The sequence below is a fragment of the Sciurus vulgaris genome, assembly GCF_902686455.1.
Source record: "Sciurus vulgaris genome assembly, chromosome: 18".
Lineage (NCBI taxonomy): Eukaryota > Metazoa > Chordata > Mammalia > Rodentia > Sciuridae > Sciurus > Sciurus vulgaris.
Genome location: NC_136479.1, coordinates 17,350,257 through 17,370,568, shown reverse-complemented (window position 1 = coordinate 17,370,568; position 20,312 = coordinate 17,350,257). Strand labels below are relative to the sequence as shown.

The 20,312-nt window shown below is 45.7% G+C and overlaps 1 protein-coding gene across 3 annotated transcripts in view; it reads left to right on the top strand.

The window, feature by feature from the left end:
• The first annotated feature begins 9,950 nt into the window (after positions 1–9,950).
• The window catches only part of GGA2 (golgi associated, gamma adaptin ear containing, ARF binding protein 2), a 31,841-nt gene continuing 21,479 nt past the window's right edge, over positions 9,951–20,312 (top strand). The window contains exons 1-3 of one of the 3 annotated variants that reach the window (XM_079121184.1): positions 9,951–10,109; positions 18,888–18,972; positions 20,234–20,309. In XM_079121184.1, the coding sequence (XP_078977310.1) occupies positions 10,010–10,109; positions 18,888–18,972; positions 20,234–20,309 (261 nt within the window). In that variant the 5' untranslated portion in view covers positions 9,951–10,009. Of the gene's footprint in view, positions 10,110–10,211; positions 10,354–18,887; positions 18,973–20,233; positions 20,310–20,312 lie in introns of those variants that run through there. The other 2 variants (XM_079121182.1, XM_079121183.1) reach the window with 2 other exon arrangements.

Sequence of the window (20,312 nt, the reverse complement as noted above, 5' to 3'; positions counted from 1 at the left end):
TTGTGAAGTGCTGGATTTGATCCTTAGCACCACATAAAAATAAATAAAACAATTATAAAAAAATGGTTGAGATGGTCAAGTTTTTGTTTTTTAAAAAAAAATACCAAGTCAATGCAGCTGCTGCTATACTTCCTCAGTTGACGTGAGCTACGTAGAAAATGTCTTCATTTTTTCCCCTGAGTGATTGAACTCAGGTACTCTTAGCCGTAACCCCAACCCTTTTATTGGTTTTTTATTTTGAGACAGTGTCTCACTAAGTTGCTGAGGGTATTTATAAGGGCCTTGCTAAGTGGCCCATGCTGACCTCGGACTTGGGATCCTCCCGCCTCAGCCTCCCAAGTAGCAGGGATTACCATGCCAGGCAAAAGCATGCATCTCCTGGTTGGAGGTTTTGCTCAAGGCTAGTAGAAATGTTTGAAATGACTTCATGGGTTGTAAATAACTTCAGGTTGGTCCCCCAGTGTCTTTGAGAGAATAGTACAGTGGTAAAGAGCATGGAGCCAGCTGTCTAGATTCAAGGCTGATTTTGTCACCTTCTTTGTGACTTCTCTGCACCTCAGTTTCCTCAGCATTAAAATCGGAATAAGAAGTATACCTGTCTTGGGCTGGGGTTGTAGCTCAGTGGTAGAGCGCTTGTCTAGCATGCATGATGCTCTGGGTTCGATTCTCAGCACCACATATAAATAAAATTTATATTTTGTAAAATTTATTATTGTCCATTGAAATCTAAAAAATATATATTTAAAAAAAAGAATTATACCTATCTCAAAAGAGTTATGAGTGTAGCATAGATAATGGGAAGTTCCTAGAACATTACCTGACATCTAATGTTACCTATTATCCATCATGATCACCATTATTTTCTTTCTTAGAAACTTGGTTGCAAGACATAAAACACATTCAGTAACTGAATCTATGAAAGGAATTTATTGTAAGAATTAGGACTTTTACAGGTCCAGAGGGGAGGACTTCCAATCGGACCTCAAGAAAAATGGAATCTGTGTCTAGGAACCCATGGGCACCCAAGGCAGTCACATTCGTCCCTCTGAGACCACAGCTTCTGATGTTTGTGTCTGCCTTCTCATCTCCCCTCTGGACACTGGCTTCCTCTGCATCTCTATACTTGTCTAAGAAGTGCCCCAGCTCTAGAGCTGACTTGTCTCCTACACCACCACCAAGATAACCAGTGTTGAATAGCCATACTTCCAGGAGAGAATCTAATTGGCTAATTGGGTTGGCTGTCTACCCCTGGTCCAATCAGCTGTGGTCCGTGGAACAGAATCATGTCTCATGACCATGGCTGCCAGGAACCCACCATAGTGAGTGAGAGGGCAGTTCCGTCCCTGACTATATTCTCTTAGTGTCATTCAGAAAGCATCCTTTCCAGAAAATTACATTTTTATATCCAAATTTGGAATCTCATTCATATTGCCTTTATCCTGTTTTATTTTTTCTTCATACTACTCATTACTGTATTAAATTACATAGTCTATTAATGTTTAGTCCCTGTCTCAAAAAATAAAAGATTGGCCAGGTAGAGTGACACTAACCTATAATCCCAGTCACTTGGGAGGCTGATAACCGGGAACGGAGCTCAGTGGTAAAGTGTCCTTGGTTCCATCCCAAGTACCCTCACTGGAGATACATAAATATGATTAAGACAGGTAGGAGGTCTCTGTTGCTCCTGGCTATAACCATAGCACCTGGCACATTTCCTGATATGTGGGATGGTAAAAATCACATGAAGAAAACAAATGTTTGAGGGCTTCATCAGTCAGATTTGTTTCTTCAGAAGTGGCAGTCATTAGTTGGTACCACTCTGCCAGATTCCAGTAGTTCTCCAGTATCACTTTCATTTACCCCAGGAAATCTTACCTCTGTGAGATTTGCTATTTAGTTAGCTCTCTGGTCCATTGCCTGAAATTGCACTTAATCTGTTATCTTGAAGGTACTACCTTTGTGAAAGACTTTTTGTTGTTTTGTTTTTGGTAACAGGGATTGAACCCAACAGTGCTTCACCACTGATTTAAGTCCTCAACCCTTTTTATTTTGAGACAGGGTCTCACTAAGTTGGTGAGAGTCTCACCAAGTTGCCCAGACTAGCCTTGAACTTGTGATCCTCCTGCCTCAGCCTCCCACATTGCTGGGATTACAAGTGTATGCCACTGTGCCTGGCTTGTGAAGGCTTTGAAGTGAAGGGTGGATAGTTGGGCTGGTTCAACATGGAGGAATGTATGTTTAGTGGGGACTAAAATTAGAAGTTGTCTAGTCAAACTGGGTGTGGTGGCACACACCTGTAATCCCAGCGACTCCAGAGGCTAAAGAGGATCACAAGTTTGAGGCCAGCTTTAGCAATTTAGTGAGACACTCAGCAACTTAGTGAGAACCTGTCTCAAAATAAGAAAGACTGGGGAGGTAGCTCAGTGGTGAAGTGCCTCTGGATTAAATTCCTACAATCATAAAAAAAAAAAGAAAAAGAAAAATTGTCTATTAAATTAATATTTTTGTCTTATGACAAAATCATTTAGCTTCCCAGGGACCAGGATACTTAATACCGAGAAAAGGAAAACCTTTTCTGAAAAAAAGTGATAAAGGATCCAGAGGAGAAAACTTGGTTGTGTTCAGAGCTCTGAGGGATAAGTAGGAGTTTCCCAGGCAGTTGGGGATTGGAAGGGTATCCCAAGCAGAGGGATTTAAAAAAAAGTTTCACAAAATTGAACTAAAGTGGATCCAAGGGTTGGGGTCAGAGGAGAGGTAGAAGTGGCTGCTGAGAAACCAGGCAGAGATGAGAGTCTAATGACCTTTCTTTACCAGGCAAAAGTATCAGGATACTGTGTGCAAATAACAAAATCCAGATTCTAACCAGTTTAAACAAGATGATTTATTGTTCCATATAACAGGAAGTTCACGAGTAAGGCAGCCTCCAGGGCTGGTTGATTTAGTGACGTCAGTGAGAGCCAGGGTCTTTCCGCCTCTGTTATTCGCCCCTGCATCTGCAGCAGGCTTGGGTGGGTTCTGCACAGGTGGCTGCTTCTCTGCACTTCCTTCTTTGGGAAGAAAGCAGTTCTCTGTGGCTCTGTCTCTTAAATAAAAGCAAAGAAACTCTTCTCAAGGCACGTCCCCCCTCCTGACTTCCCCATCATTGCTGGGGAAGTGAGTGTCCCTGTAGATCAGTCAGAGCTGGGGGTGGGGTCTGCTTTTCCCTGGGGTTTGTGACTGGGTTGGGAGTACTGGGTACCTGAACAAAGTGGGTGTTCGGTTAGTGAAGACAAGGATCTGGGTCTTTACAAAATAGAAGCCTTGAGATATTTTCAGCAGGGTAGTGACATTGTCAGATTTGTGTTTTTTGTAAAGTCATCCTGGCAGGCTATGCTTCAGAGATTTGAGCAGGGCCAGACCAGAAGCAGGGAGCCCTGGAAGGGGAAGATAGGTTGAGGAGGAGGGCTGCTGTCATGACCAAGCTCATCATGGCCTATTCTGGCCTATATTAGGGTCCTCCAGAGAAACAGAACCAGTTGGACGTTTTTCTAGAAAGAGGTTTATTATAAGGTAGTGGTTCACATGGTTATGCAACCTAAGAAGGCCTGTGATCTGCTTTCTGCAAGCTGGAGGATCAGGAAAGCTAGCGGTGTGACTCAGAGGCCTGAGAAGCAAGAGCGCCAAGGGCAGAGTACCAGTGTCTCAGCTCATACTGTCAGGCAGAGTGAATTCAACCACCTCCATCTTTTTCTTTTCAAGCCCTCAACAGATTGGATCAGGTCTACCCACCTTGGGGATGACCATCTGCTTTTCTCAGTCCATCAATTCAAATGCTAATTTCTTCTCTCACAGACATTATATTTAAGCAGCTATCTGGGCACCCTGTAGCGCAGTCAAGTTGAGATAAAATTAACCATCACAGTGGGGGTGATGGTTGTACAATATTATGAATGTGTTTAATAACGCTGACCTATATGTTGAAAAATGGCTAGGATGATATATTTTATGTGTATTTTACCCCAAAAAGTTGAAAGAAAAATAATTAACCATCAAAGGGCCTGACAGATCTGACATGTTCCAGCCGTGCCTCACTCATTCCTCTTTGCCCACGGCCTCCTGTTGTGTGGTCTTCAGCCACATCAGCCTGCCTTAAGCCCTTGAGCATGTCATGTTCCTTGCTGCCTTTGCTCATACTGTTCTCTCTGTCTAGAACACTCGTGTCCACCCTCTTCTCTCCCCCTTTGCATCTTCCCCCTCTTAGCCTTCAAAGCTTTGCTTCATTATCACCTCCCCAGGGAAGACCCTGACTTCCTTCCAGAATCCTCCTCCCTCTCATTAATCAGCACCCTGTACTTTTCCACAGCACACAATTAAGAGTTGATTATGGAAATAATTGTATAAATAAGTGGTTCTACGGTTACTTGTCAGATCCCAAAGTCCATGCATGCCAGAACCTCATCTGTCCTGTCCAACACTGCTTCCAATGCTGAGAATGGCACGTGTTCACAAAGTACATGGTCAGTAAATGTTGAATAAGCCCAGACAGGCCTCTGATTGGATCAGATGAGGGTGTGAAGTTGAGTGCAGAGATGGTTCTGCCAAAGCCCTGTGCTTAATTAGAATACTGTTTCGCAGTGTTCAGGAACTTCGCATCATTTGTGGTTACTATTTTCATTAGTAAATCACATGATATGAATGTGAATATGACTTTTTTAAATTTAGAAGGCTCTACAAGCTTGGCTAGGTACTCCGTAAGCTCTTTATGAGGCCCTGGGGATTTCCAACTTATCCTTTAGTTCCAGGCAAAATCTTAGGATCCTAGCCTTTCTGTCCAAGCTGGAAAGTCAAGATCTGTCCTCTATGTTTTTCTCATCCTGACTGCATTAGGACAGACACCCACAAAGGCGGAGGGGTCTTTTCTATCTATAATCTGTCTGGCTGAGTCCATCCAATTTTGTCTTCATTCACTTATGTGACAGATACTGTGTGCTGAGTACTTTTGGACCTGAGGGTGTGCAGAGGGCTAAGACAAGGCCTTAACTGTGGGTATCCAGCCTACAGATGTTTGTGACCCATGCTTCCTGACTGGTTGATATTTCTTAAGCTTTTATAAATGAAAAAAAAGTGAACAAAAGGTAAGGCTCTTGCCTCAAAGAGATCACAGACTGGAAGGAAATTAATGTTTAGAATAATTGGCGTGAGCTGGGAGCAGGGGCACCTACCTGGAATCCTGCAACTCAGGAGGCTCAGGCAAGAGGATCCCAGGTTCAAAGCCAGCTTTGGCAACATAGCACAATCCTGTCTCAAAATAAAAAAATAAAAAGGGCTGGAGATGTAGATCAGTGGTAGAACACCCCTGGGTTCAATCCCCAATACAACTTACACATATACAAAGTATACAGGTGACAGCAGTGTGGGTGGAGACAGGCGAAGCCATAGACTTTGCATACATACAGGCTTTTGTATATATGGATATCCTTGGGAATAAGACAAGTCTTTAATTTTAATTTCAGATAAATTATTTTTTAATTTTTATTTTTAATAAGTCCCCCACTGGAACTTATGCTAAAAATCGTTTCATACCAGAAGCTCATATTTCCCTGGGATTCTGATATTTTTACTTGGTAAATCTGGCGAGCCAACCCTGAGGTTATTTGGAGGACAACAGAGGGAGGATATTCCAGGCCACGGAACAGAACATGCAAAAGTGGATGAAGAAGGACAAAGGTACTGTTAACCTCCACCGGTGCGTTGAGCTCAGCAGGAAGTGCCACAGAGATCCTGTTCCAACCATAATTATTTTGTGCCACCTAGATACCAGAAATTCAATGAAATAAACATGTCATTGCCTATGAAAGCTCATTTTCCAGAAAGAGGAGAGAGTGCCTTTCACACAACATAGCAAAGGAAATGGTAGGCAGGGCCTCCTGAGCACACAAGAGACCTGGGGCACAGGGCCAGGTGCTGGAGAGAGGTGCCACAGGGCTGGCTCTTCGGCTCCCCAGAGGGCCCTGCTCTTCCCCATCACAGGGCTTTGCATACGTGGATCCTTCTGCCTGATCCTCTCTTCCTCCTCCCGTCTTCCCTTATTAGTCATCCTTCAGGTCTCAGCTCAGTCAGCATCTCTTCAACAAAGTTCTGCCCTCTTCCTGACTGGGTCAGATTTCTCTACTTCTCTGTCCATACAGAGTGAGGTCCTCCTCCACCTCTCAGGGCAGGCCACAGATTTCGTCTCCAGCTTCCCCGCATCATGCCCATCACTACATCAGGATGATCTTGAATGTTAAACAAATGTATGAATGAAGTTCCAGGCTAGGCAGGAAGGTTACACACTCAGGTGCCTGCAGGAACTGAGGTCACATAAATGAAAGGGACAGGGTAGTGAATTGGAGAGGCCCAGCCATCTCTAAAAGGGGTACGACTACTTAACTACAAAAATGTAGGCCTGGGGAAGAGGCAGCTTCTGATTTAAAATCTGAATTTTTAACTGTTATTTATGTGTGTATGTACCTACGAATGTATTTTTGTTTTGGTACTGAGGACTGAGCCCAGGAGCCTTCTACCACTCCACCACATCCCAAGCCCTTTCTAAAAAATTTGCAAGGCAGGATTTCTTTCTTTTTTTTCCTACTTTTTATTGGTGCATTATAGTTATGTGTAATGGGGAATTTGTTGTTACATATTCATACATGTATATAATATATTGTGGCCAATAACATTCCCCAGTATTTCCCCTTTTCCTTCCCTCCTTCCTCCCTGGTGAGACAGGATTTCACTAAGTTGCCTGGGCTGGCCTCAAACTTGTGATCTTCCTGACTCAACCTTCTGAGTAGCTGGAATTACAGGTGTGTGCCACCATGCCTAGCTAGTAATTCTTTTTTGATAAACTTTATTTTGTAATTATTAGTCTATATTATACAAAATAATGGAGATATATGTATATGTGTCTGTGTGTGTGTGTGCACATATATATTTCGGTGGTATTGGGGATTGAAACCCAGGGTACTCTGCCACTAAGTTACATTCCCAGACCTTTTATAATATTTTGTTTTGATATGGCCTCACTAGATCTTTAGAACCTTGCTAATTGCTAAGTTGGTCTCAAACTCGCAATCCTCCTGTCTCAACCTCCTGAGTCTCTGGGATTACAGGCATGCGTCACTGTGCCCCAAAGGGTCCATTTGTTCTTTAACCTTTCAATTGTGTTCTCCAGGCCAGCAGCGTGGGCATCATCTGGTGACTCATTAGGAAGGTAAATTCTTTTTTTTTAATTTATTAAAAAACATTTTTATTAGAGCTGTATAGTTATACATAATAGTTGAGTTCATCCCAACAAACTCCACATGCATGAAATTGAATTTCATGACCCCCTCCCCTTTTCCCTCTCCCATGCTCCTTCCTCTACTAGACTTCCTTTCCCTCATCTATTTATTTATATTTGATTGGTTCTTTCTACCTATGCATAAAGGTGAAGTTCCCATGGTATATGTATATATGAATGTAACCTGATTTTTTAAAAGTTCATTCTGCATTGCCTCCCCTTACCCATCCCTCCACTCCGCCTCTCCATCTCCTTCTAAATTATTGATCCCTTTATGTTATTCTATCCTTCCTTCCCCATTTCCTTTATTTTACTTTATCTTAGGAAGATAAATTCTTGGATCTCAACCCCAACCTACTGGATCAGAAACTGTGGGATGGGTCCTTGCAATCTATAACAAGCCCTGCAGAGGATTCTGATGTGAGTTGGTTTGAAAACCACTGATGTAGTTGTCAAGATGTTAAATGACAAAGTACTTTGAGTAAAGTAATTCAGGCATAAGAAATACTCAGGAGGTAAAGGGTAGTCTTTGGCAATTAGAGAACTGCCCTTTCTAACTGCAGTCTCTAGTAATTTCTAGGTGTTAACAACAGCAAGAAGGAAAACCAGATCCAATGTTGTCAGATGTTTAGAATTTTCAAGAGACTAATGTGTGTAAAAGGCATCATTTAACTCTTTAATGAAGAAATGGTGAGATATTAAAACTAGTTCAAAGGAGGATCCAGGGAACAGTTTGTAGATCAGGGATATAGAAATGTATGTGCAAATGGAGGCCAAACTGGTTTTTCCACGGCAAGAGGGTTGTGTATTCCCAGGACGGTATTCATTTGCATGTCTACGGATACGAATAATTTTCCATTGCTATCAGTTTACCTATAATTTACAGAGTTGTAAACTATTCCCAAAGAACCAAAATCAGGTAGCATCAAAATGTTTGCTATAAATAATACATAAATAATTTTCATTATTAAAGTACAATTAAATTTGCAAAATTAAAAATTTCCCTATATGGGTGATGTTATGGACTGAACTGTGTCCCCCTCAAATTCATATATTGAAGCCTTAACCCCAGTGTGGTGGTATTTAGAGGTGCATCTGAAGGGAGGTAATAGGGTTAGATGAAGTCCGGAGGGTGTGGACCACATGATGGGATTAATGTCCTTATACAAAGAGGAAGAGACTAGATGGCTTCCTTCTATCTCCTCTCCACTGAGTGTGGACACAGCAAGAAGCTGGGAAAATGGACATCCACAACCAAGAAGCCAACCCTTACCAGGAACCCATTCTGCTACTATCTTTATCATGGACTTCCCAGCCTCCAGAACTGAGAGAAATCAATGTGTGTTGTTTAAGACAACTGGTCTAGCTGGTGTGGTGGCATGTGTTTATAATCCCAGTGGCTTGGGAGGCTGAGGCAGGAGGATTGCAGGTTTGAGACCAGCCTCAGCAACCTAGTGAGGCTGTAAGCAACTAGTGAGACCCTGTCTCAAAATTTAAAAAAAGGGGACTGGGATGTGGCTCAGTGGTTAAGTGCCTTTGGGTTCAATCCCTGTTACCAAAAAAGACATGGCCTATGCTATTTTGTTACAGCAACTCGAGTTGACTAAGACAAATAACTGCAAAATGTTTAGCATAGGAGCTAGCACACAGTAAGCAGTCCAATCACTGGTCGTTCAACTGGTCAACGTAGTTTCATAATATTCAGTGTTGAAGGGTGTTATGGGAATGTGTGTGGCTAGGGGATTTGTTTCAGAATTAAGGTCGTACTGAAAATGTCCTTCCAAATTTAGTTTGTGTTTTTATTTGAGGTAGTGATGGGCCTAAAGTCGCATCACCACCTCACTGCTGCCACTGGTCATTTGCCCATTCAGCAAGTACTTATACAATAATGCCTAGTATGTCGGTTATTATTGAAGGTCCTGAAGTTCAGAACTATTTGTATCAGGGTCCCTGCTTGTTGGAGTGAAGTAGGTAGGGGATGCAGGGAAGATCTTGTACTTCAGTGAAAAACTGGGCATTGTGTAGACTGCTCACCTTTCATCAGAAAAGTCTGGCAGTCTCTAAGTATTAGATAGCTGATAGCAATACAGAATAATTCTGGCTCGTAGACATGCAAATTCCGTCTACTGGAAGGACAACTCTCACCCCTGGGGGAAAGCCTGTTTGTGAAGTTTGCACATTCGTTTTAACAGCCTATTAGTCTGTAAAAATTTGCCCTTTGACTTATCTTGTGGACAGATTATGACATCTGCTTGGTTCCCTCTTTTAGAGTTCTTTCACAAAACAGGTAACTGATAAGTCTATGGTGTAATGGAGAAAATAAGGGTTTAGGGTAGGGGGGGGCGTCATATTAGAGAAGGTAGTTTGGGAAGACCGTCCTGGATAAAAAATGTTAAAAGAATGATTATTTGTCCCGTGTTTTATCTGACAACCCTACTTTTGAAGGAAGAGAGGCGCAGGCCACGCAAGGCTAATTTGACTTTGACCTTGCAAATGGCCTCAGGAGAGCAGGAGAGGCCTTGAGGTGAGCCAGAGCTGCCCTCCGTTGCCCGCGCCCACGTGGAGGCGGGGCCTGGGTGGGCGGTCCCGGCCTGGCCACGCCCCGTCACGTGCCCTTCTGCGCCTGCCGCGTCGGCAGCCCAGGGTAGCGCCAGGCGGCTGCAGCTGAGGGGCGGGAGCGGCTGCGGCCACTGCGGCGGGGTCGGGCCCATGGCGGCGACGGCGGTGGCGGCGGGGGCAGGGGCAGCGGCGGGGACCGAGTCGGCTGAGGGCCCCCCAGGGCCGGCGGCGGCGCTGGAGCTGTGGCTCAGTGAGTAGCCTGGCAGTCCCTCGGCGCGGGCGCAGCGCCCCACGTGAGGCCTCGCTTCCCGCCGCCCTGGGCCTGCCTTTCTGTGGCCGGCGGCCGGGGGGAGGCGGGCGGTGGGGTCGCCCCGCATCTCGCGGGGAGGAGCCCCAGCAGTGGGCGCAGCTGCGGACCCGAGCCGGGGCTCCCTGCCCGGTCCCGCACGCCCAGCCCCGCTCTCGTTCCTAAGCCGCTGTAATGCGGGCGCTTTGTGAGCTTCCCTGTAGCGTCCAGCACTGTGCTGCAAGCATTGTCCCGATTACGACCCCGTCTGAGAGATGGAGACATTTAAGCTTTAAGCAGATCAAGCGGAGAATACGCAACCTCTTGCAGTTCCTTTGGGCTGAGAAAGATCTCCATTCGCCTGCTGCTTTTGGTGTCAGAATGACCCTTTATTAAAGCCTTTTGTGCGTGTTTACTCTGGCCAGACTATTTTTTCGGTGCTGGGTGTCGAACCCAAGGCATGGCGCGCGGTAGGCAAGCGCTCATCCACTGGACTGCATCCCCAGCCCCAGACGTGTTATGTCTTCTGAAAGTTTCCCGGTGGTCTTGGAGGCTGGGAGGGTGATCTTATCCTTCTTTTGCTGATGAAGAATTGAGACTACTGCAGTGAAGAAAACGCCATTTGTATTGGACTCTGCTAGGTGCTGGGGTCCTGCCGTGCGATGCTTAACACAGGGTCCTCGCTCACAAAGGCATTTTTTTTGTTGGGTACTGGCCAGACCATAACAGCATCTGGTTCACTGGAGCTGAGGGGAAGGGCGCTTGCTTCGCGTGCGGTGATAGGACTCGGTTTGTTTACCTGAGGGTAATCACAGCGGACATGGTGTTTGAGTGGACAGTGAAGGCCACCACATTCCAGGTAGAGGAAATTGCATGTGCAAAAACTGAGGACCAGAGAATGTGGAGCATTCTGGGAACAAGTAGGTTAGTCTGCCGAAGTGCTAAGCCTAAGGGGCAGAGAATCTGGAAGAAGGTGCACGCAGATTTGCTAATTGGGTAAGATCCACAAGAATTGTGTATGCTGCAGAAGGGCATGGGTATTTTATCCGGGGGTGGATAGCTGCTTGAGGAATTTTCCGCAGGAAAATCTGTGATCAAATCAGCCTGAAAGCCTGCAGCATGTGGAGCTGAATTGTTTAGAGAGGGTGAGACTTGAGGCAGGGACAGAACATAAAAAGCTCTTTTGATAATGCTTAGGGGCTGCTTTGGACAATGGCAGTGGAGAAGGGGAGGAGAAACAGCAGCCAACTGTGGGGATGCTTTACAATGTAGGCAAGTCAGGAGGAATGTAGAATGGATCCCAGGTCACAGCTGTCACCTGTGCCTCACCTGTGAGGAGGGGCTGCTTTAGGCAAGACCACAGAGTCTGAAGTGCGTGCAGCAGTCAGGAAGAGGTGCTCTCCAGGCAGCAGGTTTCAGGGAGGAGAGGAGCTGGGGTGCTGTTTGGGAGTCTTGGTTCCTGGACCGTGAGCTTGCCCAGGGAGGCTGTGCAGGTGAAGCAGAGATTTGGAGGTGGGAGCTTGGGGAGTCCCAACATTGAAGAGGCAGGTAGGGAGAGCAACCTGAAGACCCAAGGTGGAGCAGAAAAGCCAGGGGGTGGGGATTGGGGGGAGGGCAAATGCCAAAGGAGGGGTGTGGTTGGTAGGTAGTTTTGTTGCTTAAAATGGAATAGGATTTGGAAGAAGGGAGAATTTTGAGTGTGGTAACTAAAAGGTTTTGGAATTTTTTTGTTGTTTTGTTTTTTGGTTTTTGTGGTACTGGAGATCAAACTCAGGGGCATGCTACCACGGATCTACATCCCTAGCCCTTTTTTATGTTGAAACGGGGTCTGGCTAAGTTGCATAGGCTGTTCTCCCACTTGTGATTCTCCTGCCTTAGCCTCCCAAGTTGCTGGAATTACAGGCGTGTGCCATTGTGCCCAGCTTAAAAGGTTAGATGAGAGATCTTCAAGTTAAATGGAGACAGGAGATTTGGGAGGCTGTGTGTATGGGGCAGTAGAGAACAGAAAGCTTAGGTTGGAATTGCAGGAAGAAGAGTAGACTGGGTATGATAACAAATAGCAGCTGACCTAGAGGAGATAAGGGATGGGCTGGAACCTAGGCAGTCCCCTGAGAAGGGTTCTTCAGTTCCAGTTTATTGGGGTGATATCCCAAAGTTGCTGAATCTTCCAGTCTTTCAGGGAAGTCCTAAGCAACTGTTTTTATGCGAGATCTTTGTGGTTTGTAAAAGTCATCAACAACTTTGAAATGTAATTCGCCAACTGAGAGCAGGCCTGGAGACAGGCAGGAGGATCAAAAGTTCGAGGCCAGCCTCAGCAACATAGTGAGACCTCTCGAAATAAAGCTCTGTATTGAAGTGGTGTAGCTCAGGGGTGTCAGTGGCACATACGTCTAATCCTGGTGGCCTCGGAGGCTGAGACTGGAGGATCACAAGTTCAAAGCCAACCTCAGCAAAAGCAAGGCGCTAAGCAACTCAGAGAGACCCTATCTGTAAATAAAATACAAAACAGGCCTGGGGATGTGGCTCTGTGGTTGAGTGCCCCTGAGTTCAATTCCTGGTACCCATCCCCCCCCCCCCCAAAAAAAAAAAAAAAAAGTGGCGTAGCTCATGGTAAGTGCTCCTGGGTTAAATTTTCAGTACCTACAACAAGAACAAAAGATGGTTTGCCTTCTACTGAAGGTAAGGCAGAATAAATCTGTGGGGAGAGTGTGGGAGATGGCCTTTTCCTAAGGGGGTGATACAGGGGATTGAACTCAAGGGCACTTAACCTTTGGGCCACATCCCCAGCCCTTTTTATTTTTTATTTAGAGACAGGATCTTGCTAACTTTTTTAGGGCCTTACTAAGTTGCTGAGGCTGGCTCTGAACTTGTGATCCTTCTGCCTCAGCCTCCTGAGCCACTGGGATTGCAGGTATAAGCCACTGTGCCCAGCTTGATAGCCTTTTTTATGGTGCTTAGATGTGAAAGGAAGGACAGAGAGGGGTAGCTAGCAGGCAGTATTTTAAGAATAAAGGAGCCGGGCATGGTGGCCCACGTCTGTAATCCCAGTGACCTGGGAGGCTGAGGCAGGAGGATTGCAAGGAAGGGATGACAGGAAGGAGGTCAGAGCTGGAGCAGGAAGGGTGACTTGGCTTCACAGGGAGGAAGGGCAGCTTTTGTTTCTGAGTGTCTGGGGAAGGAGATAAAGATGATTGCATATGCAAACTAGTTTGTCATTGCCACACCACACTTTTAAGTGTCTGGGGCTGAGCGGGGAAAGTGGGGAAGGTCAGGAATACTACTAAGAGAAGCGAAAGGGAGGATTGTGAATTCAAAGCCAGCCTCAGCAACTTTTTTTGATACCGGGAGACCCTGTATCAAAATAAAATACAAAAAGGGCTAGGGATGTGGCTCAGTGGTTAAGTGACCCTGGGTTCAATACCCAGTACTAAAAAAAAAAAAAAAAAAAAAAAAGGCAGCAGAAGCAAAAGGGAGCCCACCTGGACAGCTGAGATCAGAGTTGCTCTCTCTGTGCCCTTGACATGTGGGGCCTGATAATTCTGTGTTATAGTGGACTGTCCTGTGACAGTATCTTTAGCTGCATCCCTGGCCTCAGCCCACTAGATACCAGCAGCACACTTGTCCTTTCCAGTTCTGATGATCAAAAAATGTCTCCAGACATTGCCAGATTTCCCTGGGGCAAGGGGATGAGGAGTGAGTGGGAGCACCTCTACCTGCCCGCCACCCCTAGGCCCCCTTGAGTTCGGACAGTGGAGTGTCGGCTGGACATCAGAAATGCGTGTTGTCTTGGTGGCTGTGTGGTGGTGGTGTTCTCTTTTTCTTCTGGGCATAGGAGCAGAGAAAGTGAACTACAATTTAAACCCTAACTGTTGAGGGTGGGGTGCTGGTGGTGACATGGAGGGTCAGTAAAGGGGTTCATGGTACAGCCAGGGCAGGAGGGGAAGTTGGAGGGGATGCTCTGTGGGTCTGGGCTGGGTGGAGAAGGAAGTCACTGTAGGTGGGATGGTTGGCACATCTTTCCTGAACAGGCACGGCAGCTGTATCTTTAAGATGGGGACAGTATTCATATCTCCCTTTAGGACTGTTAAAGCTCAAAGGCTTTAATATGAGCAAAGCACTTAAAATAGTGCCTTACTGTGGAGTGCAGTAGTGCCCAATAAACTAGCTTACCCAGAGAGAGCTGCAGAGTAAGGCTGGACTTAGTCCGGTAGCTCCATTTCTTCATGTGAATTTTCTCTACTTTGCTCTGCCCTCTGCTGCACTCCCACCAGAAATAATTAATTTTGATTTGCAAAAGTTATGATTCTGTTTGTTGATCCAGCTTGGAATCTGGATGGGGGGGTGAGGTGTGAAATATGAAGATTGCCAGACCTGGGGTGGGGTGACTGACCATCCCTCCAAATGAAGATGGGCAGAGCCGACAGACCTGGCTGGGCTTTGAGCCTAGAATTGAGAAGGGACAGTTTCTCAGAGGATCAGGAAGCTGCCTGAGACTCAGGCTCTAAAATACGAACGGCAGCTCCCATGCATTCTGTTCTTCAGCTTCCCCCACGTAGTGTATTTTGATCATCGTTCCATGTGACTTCATGTACAGCTAGCTGCCTTACTCTTTTTTTTTTTTTTTTTTTTTTACTTTTTTGTAGTCGTAGATGGACAGTGTGCTTTTATTTTATTTTTTTTAATGTGGTGCTAAGGATTGAACCCAGTACCTCACATGTGCTAGGCAAGTGCTCTGCCACTCAGCCCCAGCCCGCCTTACTCTTTTTAATGAAAAGTTTTATATGCCCATTGTATGGGTGTACTGTAATTTATTTAACCAGTTCTGTTGGTGGAATCACAGGTGTTGCCAGTCATGTGCTATTTTTAAGAGCGCTCAGTCAGTCCTCTTGCTCTCTGAATCTGGATTCCAGCTCTGGCAGTGCTGCCCGGAAGGCAGTAGCCTAGTAAAAGTTGAGTGCTTGGTAAATCCTGTTCCTCTGCCTGGATCTACTGCCAGGTGATGTGTCCTTTCTTCCAGCCCCACTTTTATTCCTCCCTTGGGGCTCTGGAGAAGTTTGGATTGCAGTCTATTTATATTCTGAGGTTTTCGAGGGCTGAGCTCATTCTTCTCTGTCTTGGGAGTCTGGCTGAGGACATTTTCATGGTGGGTCTTGGCAGGTTTTCATGTGTGCTGAATTAAATGACTTCTAGGGTATCAAGTCCATGTGTACCCCTGGGGAAGGACTCCCTGTGCAGTGCAGACTGCTGAAGGGTTAAATTCTGTTCCTCGAGGTGACTGCCTCCCTTCCTGTCCCCCATGCCTCCCCTTGCTAGCACATGCTGCTCTAGTGCCAGAGCTGTGACCCTGGGGTTGGTTGGCAGCTGATGTAAGATGATTTGACTTCTGAATTAGTGTCTCTTGGATAAGCCATTTCACTCACAGCTGGAGGTCTCAGCTGTTTTCCTAATGCCTCTGATCCTGTAGCAGTCTTGAAATATCATAGAAACACTGCTTTTATTTCATTTCATATTTTGATACTGGGGATCAAATCCAGGGGCATTATACCACTGAGTGACATTCCTAGCCCTGTTTGTTAGGTTTTGAGACAGGGTCTAAGTTGTTGAGGCTGGCCTTGAACTTGAGATCCTCCCGCCTCAGCCTCTTGGAGTTGCTGGGATTACAAGTGTGCCACTGAGACTGGCCAAACACTTCTGTTATTAAGCAAATAAATGGGAACAGGGCATTTCTTGGCACCCATTTGTGTCACCCAAGTGCCATCTGGGTAAACCACCTTGTGGAGTCTGGAATAGCCATTGTCAGTGCCTTGAGGAGGCTGTGATAATCACAAAACAGAGAAGAAATCCTTTAAGTTTCTCCCTGGTCATGCCCTTCTGGCTCCTAGCTGTTCCTTGGATCAGATTGGTGTCAGACAGACCTGGGCAGTTGCTGTGGCCTGTTCAGACCCAGCTGCTGGTCTTCTGAGGGTCATTTTCTCTGGAGCTGCCCAAGGCTTCTGAAATAGCTTTGGCAGACTGGGATTATGTGTTCAGAGACCCAGTTATTTCAGACCTGTAATAGTCATCCCCTGACAGTGGCAGTGTATTCAGCCAGCTGGTCAGTTACTGCACAGCAAAAGAGAAGCCTTCGTTCATTCAATAGATATCTGGGCCAGTGATATTATGGGTGCTGGAGCGTGGAAGATGAATGAGGCAGACCTGCTTCCTGCCTTGAGAGAGTTCATATCCTTCCCCAGAGAGGCCCCGCCCTGCCTTCTTCAGGAAACTGAAGAATACTGAGAGCAGTTGATACCCTAGGGGCTTGGAGCCAGGCAGGCCTGGGACGAACTTCTCTGTCTACCATTTTCTTGCTGTGTGGCTGGACCACATCTGTAAGTGTGACATAATGGCACTAACTGCAGTTGTTCTGAGGACATTTGGCATGGTACCTTGCCCAAATCACAGCTAGAAAAAGAAAGAAAAGTAAAGAAAGAGATTAAAAATATAATAAAAATGAAATGGCAGCTATTACTACTTCTCTTCTGGACCATGACGATAAACTTTGAGCAAATCCTCATAAGATCTAGCAAGTAAAATAGAATCTATCTTACATTTTATAGATCTCTGTGCTGCTTTAACTTAGTTTGGAGCATAAATAAACTTCATAGTGGTTTCTTCCTTTCTTTGAAAAAACTAGTGCCTGCTGGTGCTCTGTCGTTTTCCTCTGGTAGCCAGGGAGGAAGGACAAGGCTGGATTCTGCCTGTCTTTTTTTCTGCCTCTTTGTACAGTAACCTGTAGAGGTCAGAATTCCTTTGAGCTGTCAACCTTGGCCTTATAATGGCCTGAAACTGAAGCTTAACTGATGATTACTTTGAAGTGATTGAGACCAGAATCTGAAAATCACTGTTTTAATTAATTTATTTGAATACCAACAGGCAGTTCAACTTCTTGACTTTAGGTTATTGGCATACAACCTTCTCTTATAAGACACCTTTCTGTAAGTCAAGGAGCAGCTATACTTTGTCCCCGTGACTAAGGCATCGTGCTAAGCACTGCAGGGCATACAGGCTTCTGCCTTCAAGGCTCTTATTCCCCTTAGGTAGAATAAGGCATTTATATATATTTTACAGGACAAGGCAGAGATTCTATTAAAATAATAACACGAGCCATCCTTTATTGATTACTTTGTGCTACTGTTCTGAGTACTTTATTTTTGTACTCAGAAGTGAACCCAGGAGTGCTCTATCACTGAGCTGCATCCCTAGTCCTTTTTATTTTTTGAGAAATAGCCTTGCTAAGTTGCTTAGGGCCTTGCTAAATTGCTGAATTTGCAGTTCTCCAGCTTTAGCCTCCAAGTTGCTGGGATTACCAGCATTTGCCAGTATGCCTAACTGTGCTGAACACTTTAGACACTGTCTACTTTAAATCATATGACAATCTCATGAGGAAGGTACTGTCTTCCTATTGAGACTTGGAGAGTCCAAGGGCATTGTGACTAATAAGGGGTGGAGCTAGAGATCCCTCCCTCCCCCCAATAAAGGATGCAGTGAGGGCAGGTAAGAGACCAGAGTTCAAGGAAGCCTGGTGCTATGGTGCTGAGACAGAAGGATTACAAGTTTAAGGCCATACTCAGCAACTTTACAAGGCTTTAAGACTTTAAGACCCTGTCTCAAAAAAAAAAAAAAAAAAAAGAAAGAAAGAAAATCTTGGAAGCTTTTATGAAAGGGGGAACATTTGAATTGGGCCTGAATAGGATGCATAGGGATGGAGCACAGGGAGAGAACTTTGGGTGGGGCCTCTGAGTGACAGAACTGGTCATGTGATTGCCTTGCACTCCTTTGTCATGTTCTCTTTGCATTGAGAGTGGATGTGTCTTTGAATCACATTTGCCAAGACACATGACTTCCACGTGACACAAATGTGACTACAGAAGGGAACAGTTGACTCTAGGTGGAGGATGGAGTCCTAAGTAATCAGAAGGGAAGAGATTAGGACGTTGAATCAATGAGAGGCCCTTTCTAGAGGAGATGGAAATTCAGATGAGTTTTGAAGAATGGAGTGGAATGGACATTTGGGCCAGAGGAATGTCAGCATTAAAAAATACCCTGAGGCACTAGTGCTGGGGAGATAGCTCAGTTGCTAAAGTGCTTGCCTTTCAAGCACAAGGCCCTGGGTTCAATCCCAGCACTGAGGGGGAAAAAAAATACCCTGAAGATTGACCTCTTGTTTCCAGAGCCTGAAAGAGCTGCTCTGTCAGGACTAGCATGATTCTTATGGGAGAGACTGGGTAAACCGGGACACATGGCCTGTGGTGGGGTCAGAGAAGTCGTAGGAATTGTCAGAACCAAGACCTCTTCCTGTGGCAGGTTTTTGTCTTCCTGTCACGGGGCTTAAAAACTTACAGGTGACCTCTCACATGCTGACCCCTGCGCATCCACATTGCAGGTCAGTGTGGGGTGATCCCGACAGCGGGCACAATAAGGCACTCTCAGGCCAACCTTTGCCTCGGAAATGGAGTCACGTTCAGGGCAGTTGGTTAATTAATTTGCCCAGTGATTCATTCAGCAAGTATTCAGGAAGAGCATGTATGTGCCAGACGTGATGCCTGACAGTATGGAACAACTCAGGCATGATCCGCAGCCCTTTCAGCCGTGTGCACACTGTTCTGCTTGCCTAGAGGTGTGATGTCACAGCCCTTGGCTCCTGTATTTATGGGGAAGGGTGTGTGTTTCTTTTTACTGTACTCTTTTTTATCTCCTTGACAGACAAAGCTACAGACCCAAGCTTGTCAGAACAGGATTGGTCAGCTATCCAGAATTTCTGTGAGCAGGTGAACACTAACCCCAATGGGTAAGGTGACTTTACCTAACACTTGACTCTGTGGGGACCCCAGACTAAGCATAGGCCTTTGTCTCTTGGGACTGTTTTACAGTTAGGATTTCTTTCTTTCTTTCATTCTTTTTTTTTTTTTTTTTCCCTTTCTCTACAATCTGTTTTTCTAAAATTAGCAAATTCATTCAGTCTTTTTTTTTTTTTTTTTTTTTTTTTAATAGTACTGGTGAATCCAGGACCACTTTTACCTGAATTATATCCTCAGTTCTTCTTTTTTAATTTTATTTTGAACTGATACAGTGGAGCATGCCTGTAATCCCAGTGATTTGGGAGACTGAGGCAGGATTACAAGTTTGAGGCCAGCCCATGCAACTTATTAGCAAGACCTTCAGCAACTTGGTGAGACACTGTCTTAAAATAACTAAAAAGGTCTGGGGATGTAGCTCTCTGGGTAAAGTGCTCCTGGGTTCAATCTCCAGTACTTAAATAAATAAATCTTATTTTGTTTTGAGACAGGGTCTGACCTCGAGCTTGTTATCCTGCCTCAGCCTTCCAAGCAACTATGGTAGTCGTGTACCACTGGGCCTGGCTGGGTTTTTGTGTTTGTGCTTTTGAGATAGGGTCTCCCTCTGTTGCACAGGCTGGGCTTGAGCTCCTGGGCTCAAGTGATCTCCCACCTCAGCCTCCAGAGTAGCTGGGACTACAGGTGTGCACCACCACACCTGGCCAGGTTTTTAATTTTGTGGTGCTGGTGCCTCAGCTTAGGGCCTTAGCATGCACTTTGCCACTGGGTCACATTCCCAGCCCAGGGTACTATGGTTTTATCAAATTCTTTTTCCTAAAACCTCTGGTAGCAGCTGAAGAATCAGGTTATTGAAGAATCAAGTTATTGTTTAATTTACATGTTGCCGAGTATTCAGCTGAAGTGAGTCGGTACCTTGCCATGCTTCCTGCTCCAGTGTTCACAGGGCAGTTATCACAGGACAGCAGGTTCTGTGTGGCTCAGACCAGGCTGCACGTGGGTCTGGGCCCTCACTGCCCAACCTGGAGTTGCTGGGGTGGGATGGCCAAGGGCAGGGTGGTGGGCCTGGGCACGAGACTAGCTTAAGTGCTGCAGGTGCAGCAGGGGTGGGTGGGAGTTGGTCCCCTGGACTGCTGCCAGTCACGTTCCACTTCTGCTTTTGGTCCAGCCCTTGGTGACTTTATCGAGCATACTCAACTAGATCAATTGGTGTTTTTCCTCCCCACTCAGAATCCCGGTCTTTTTGTTTTCCCTCAGCCCAACCCATGCACCCTGGCTGCTGGCCCACAAGATCCAGTCTCCACAAGAGAAGGAAGCTCTTTATGCCTTGACGGTG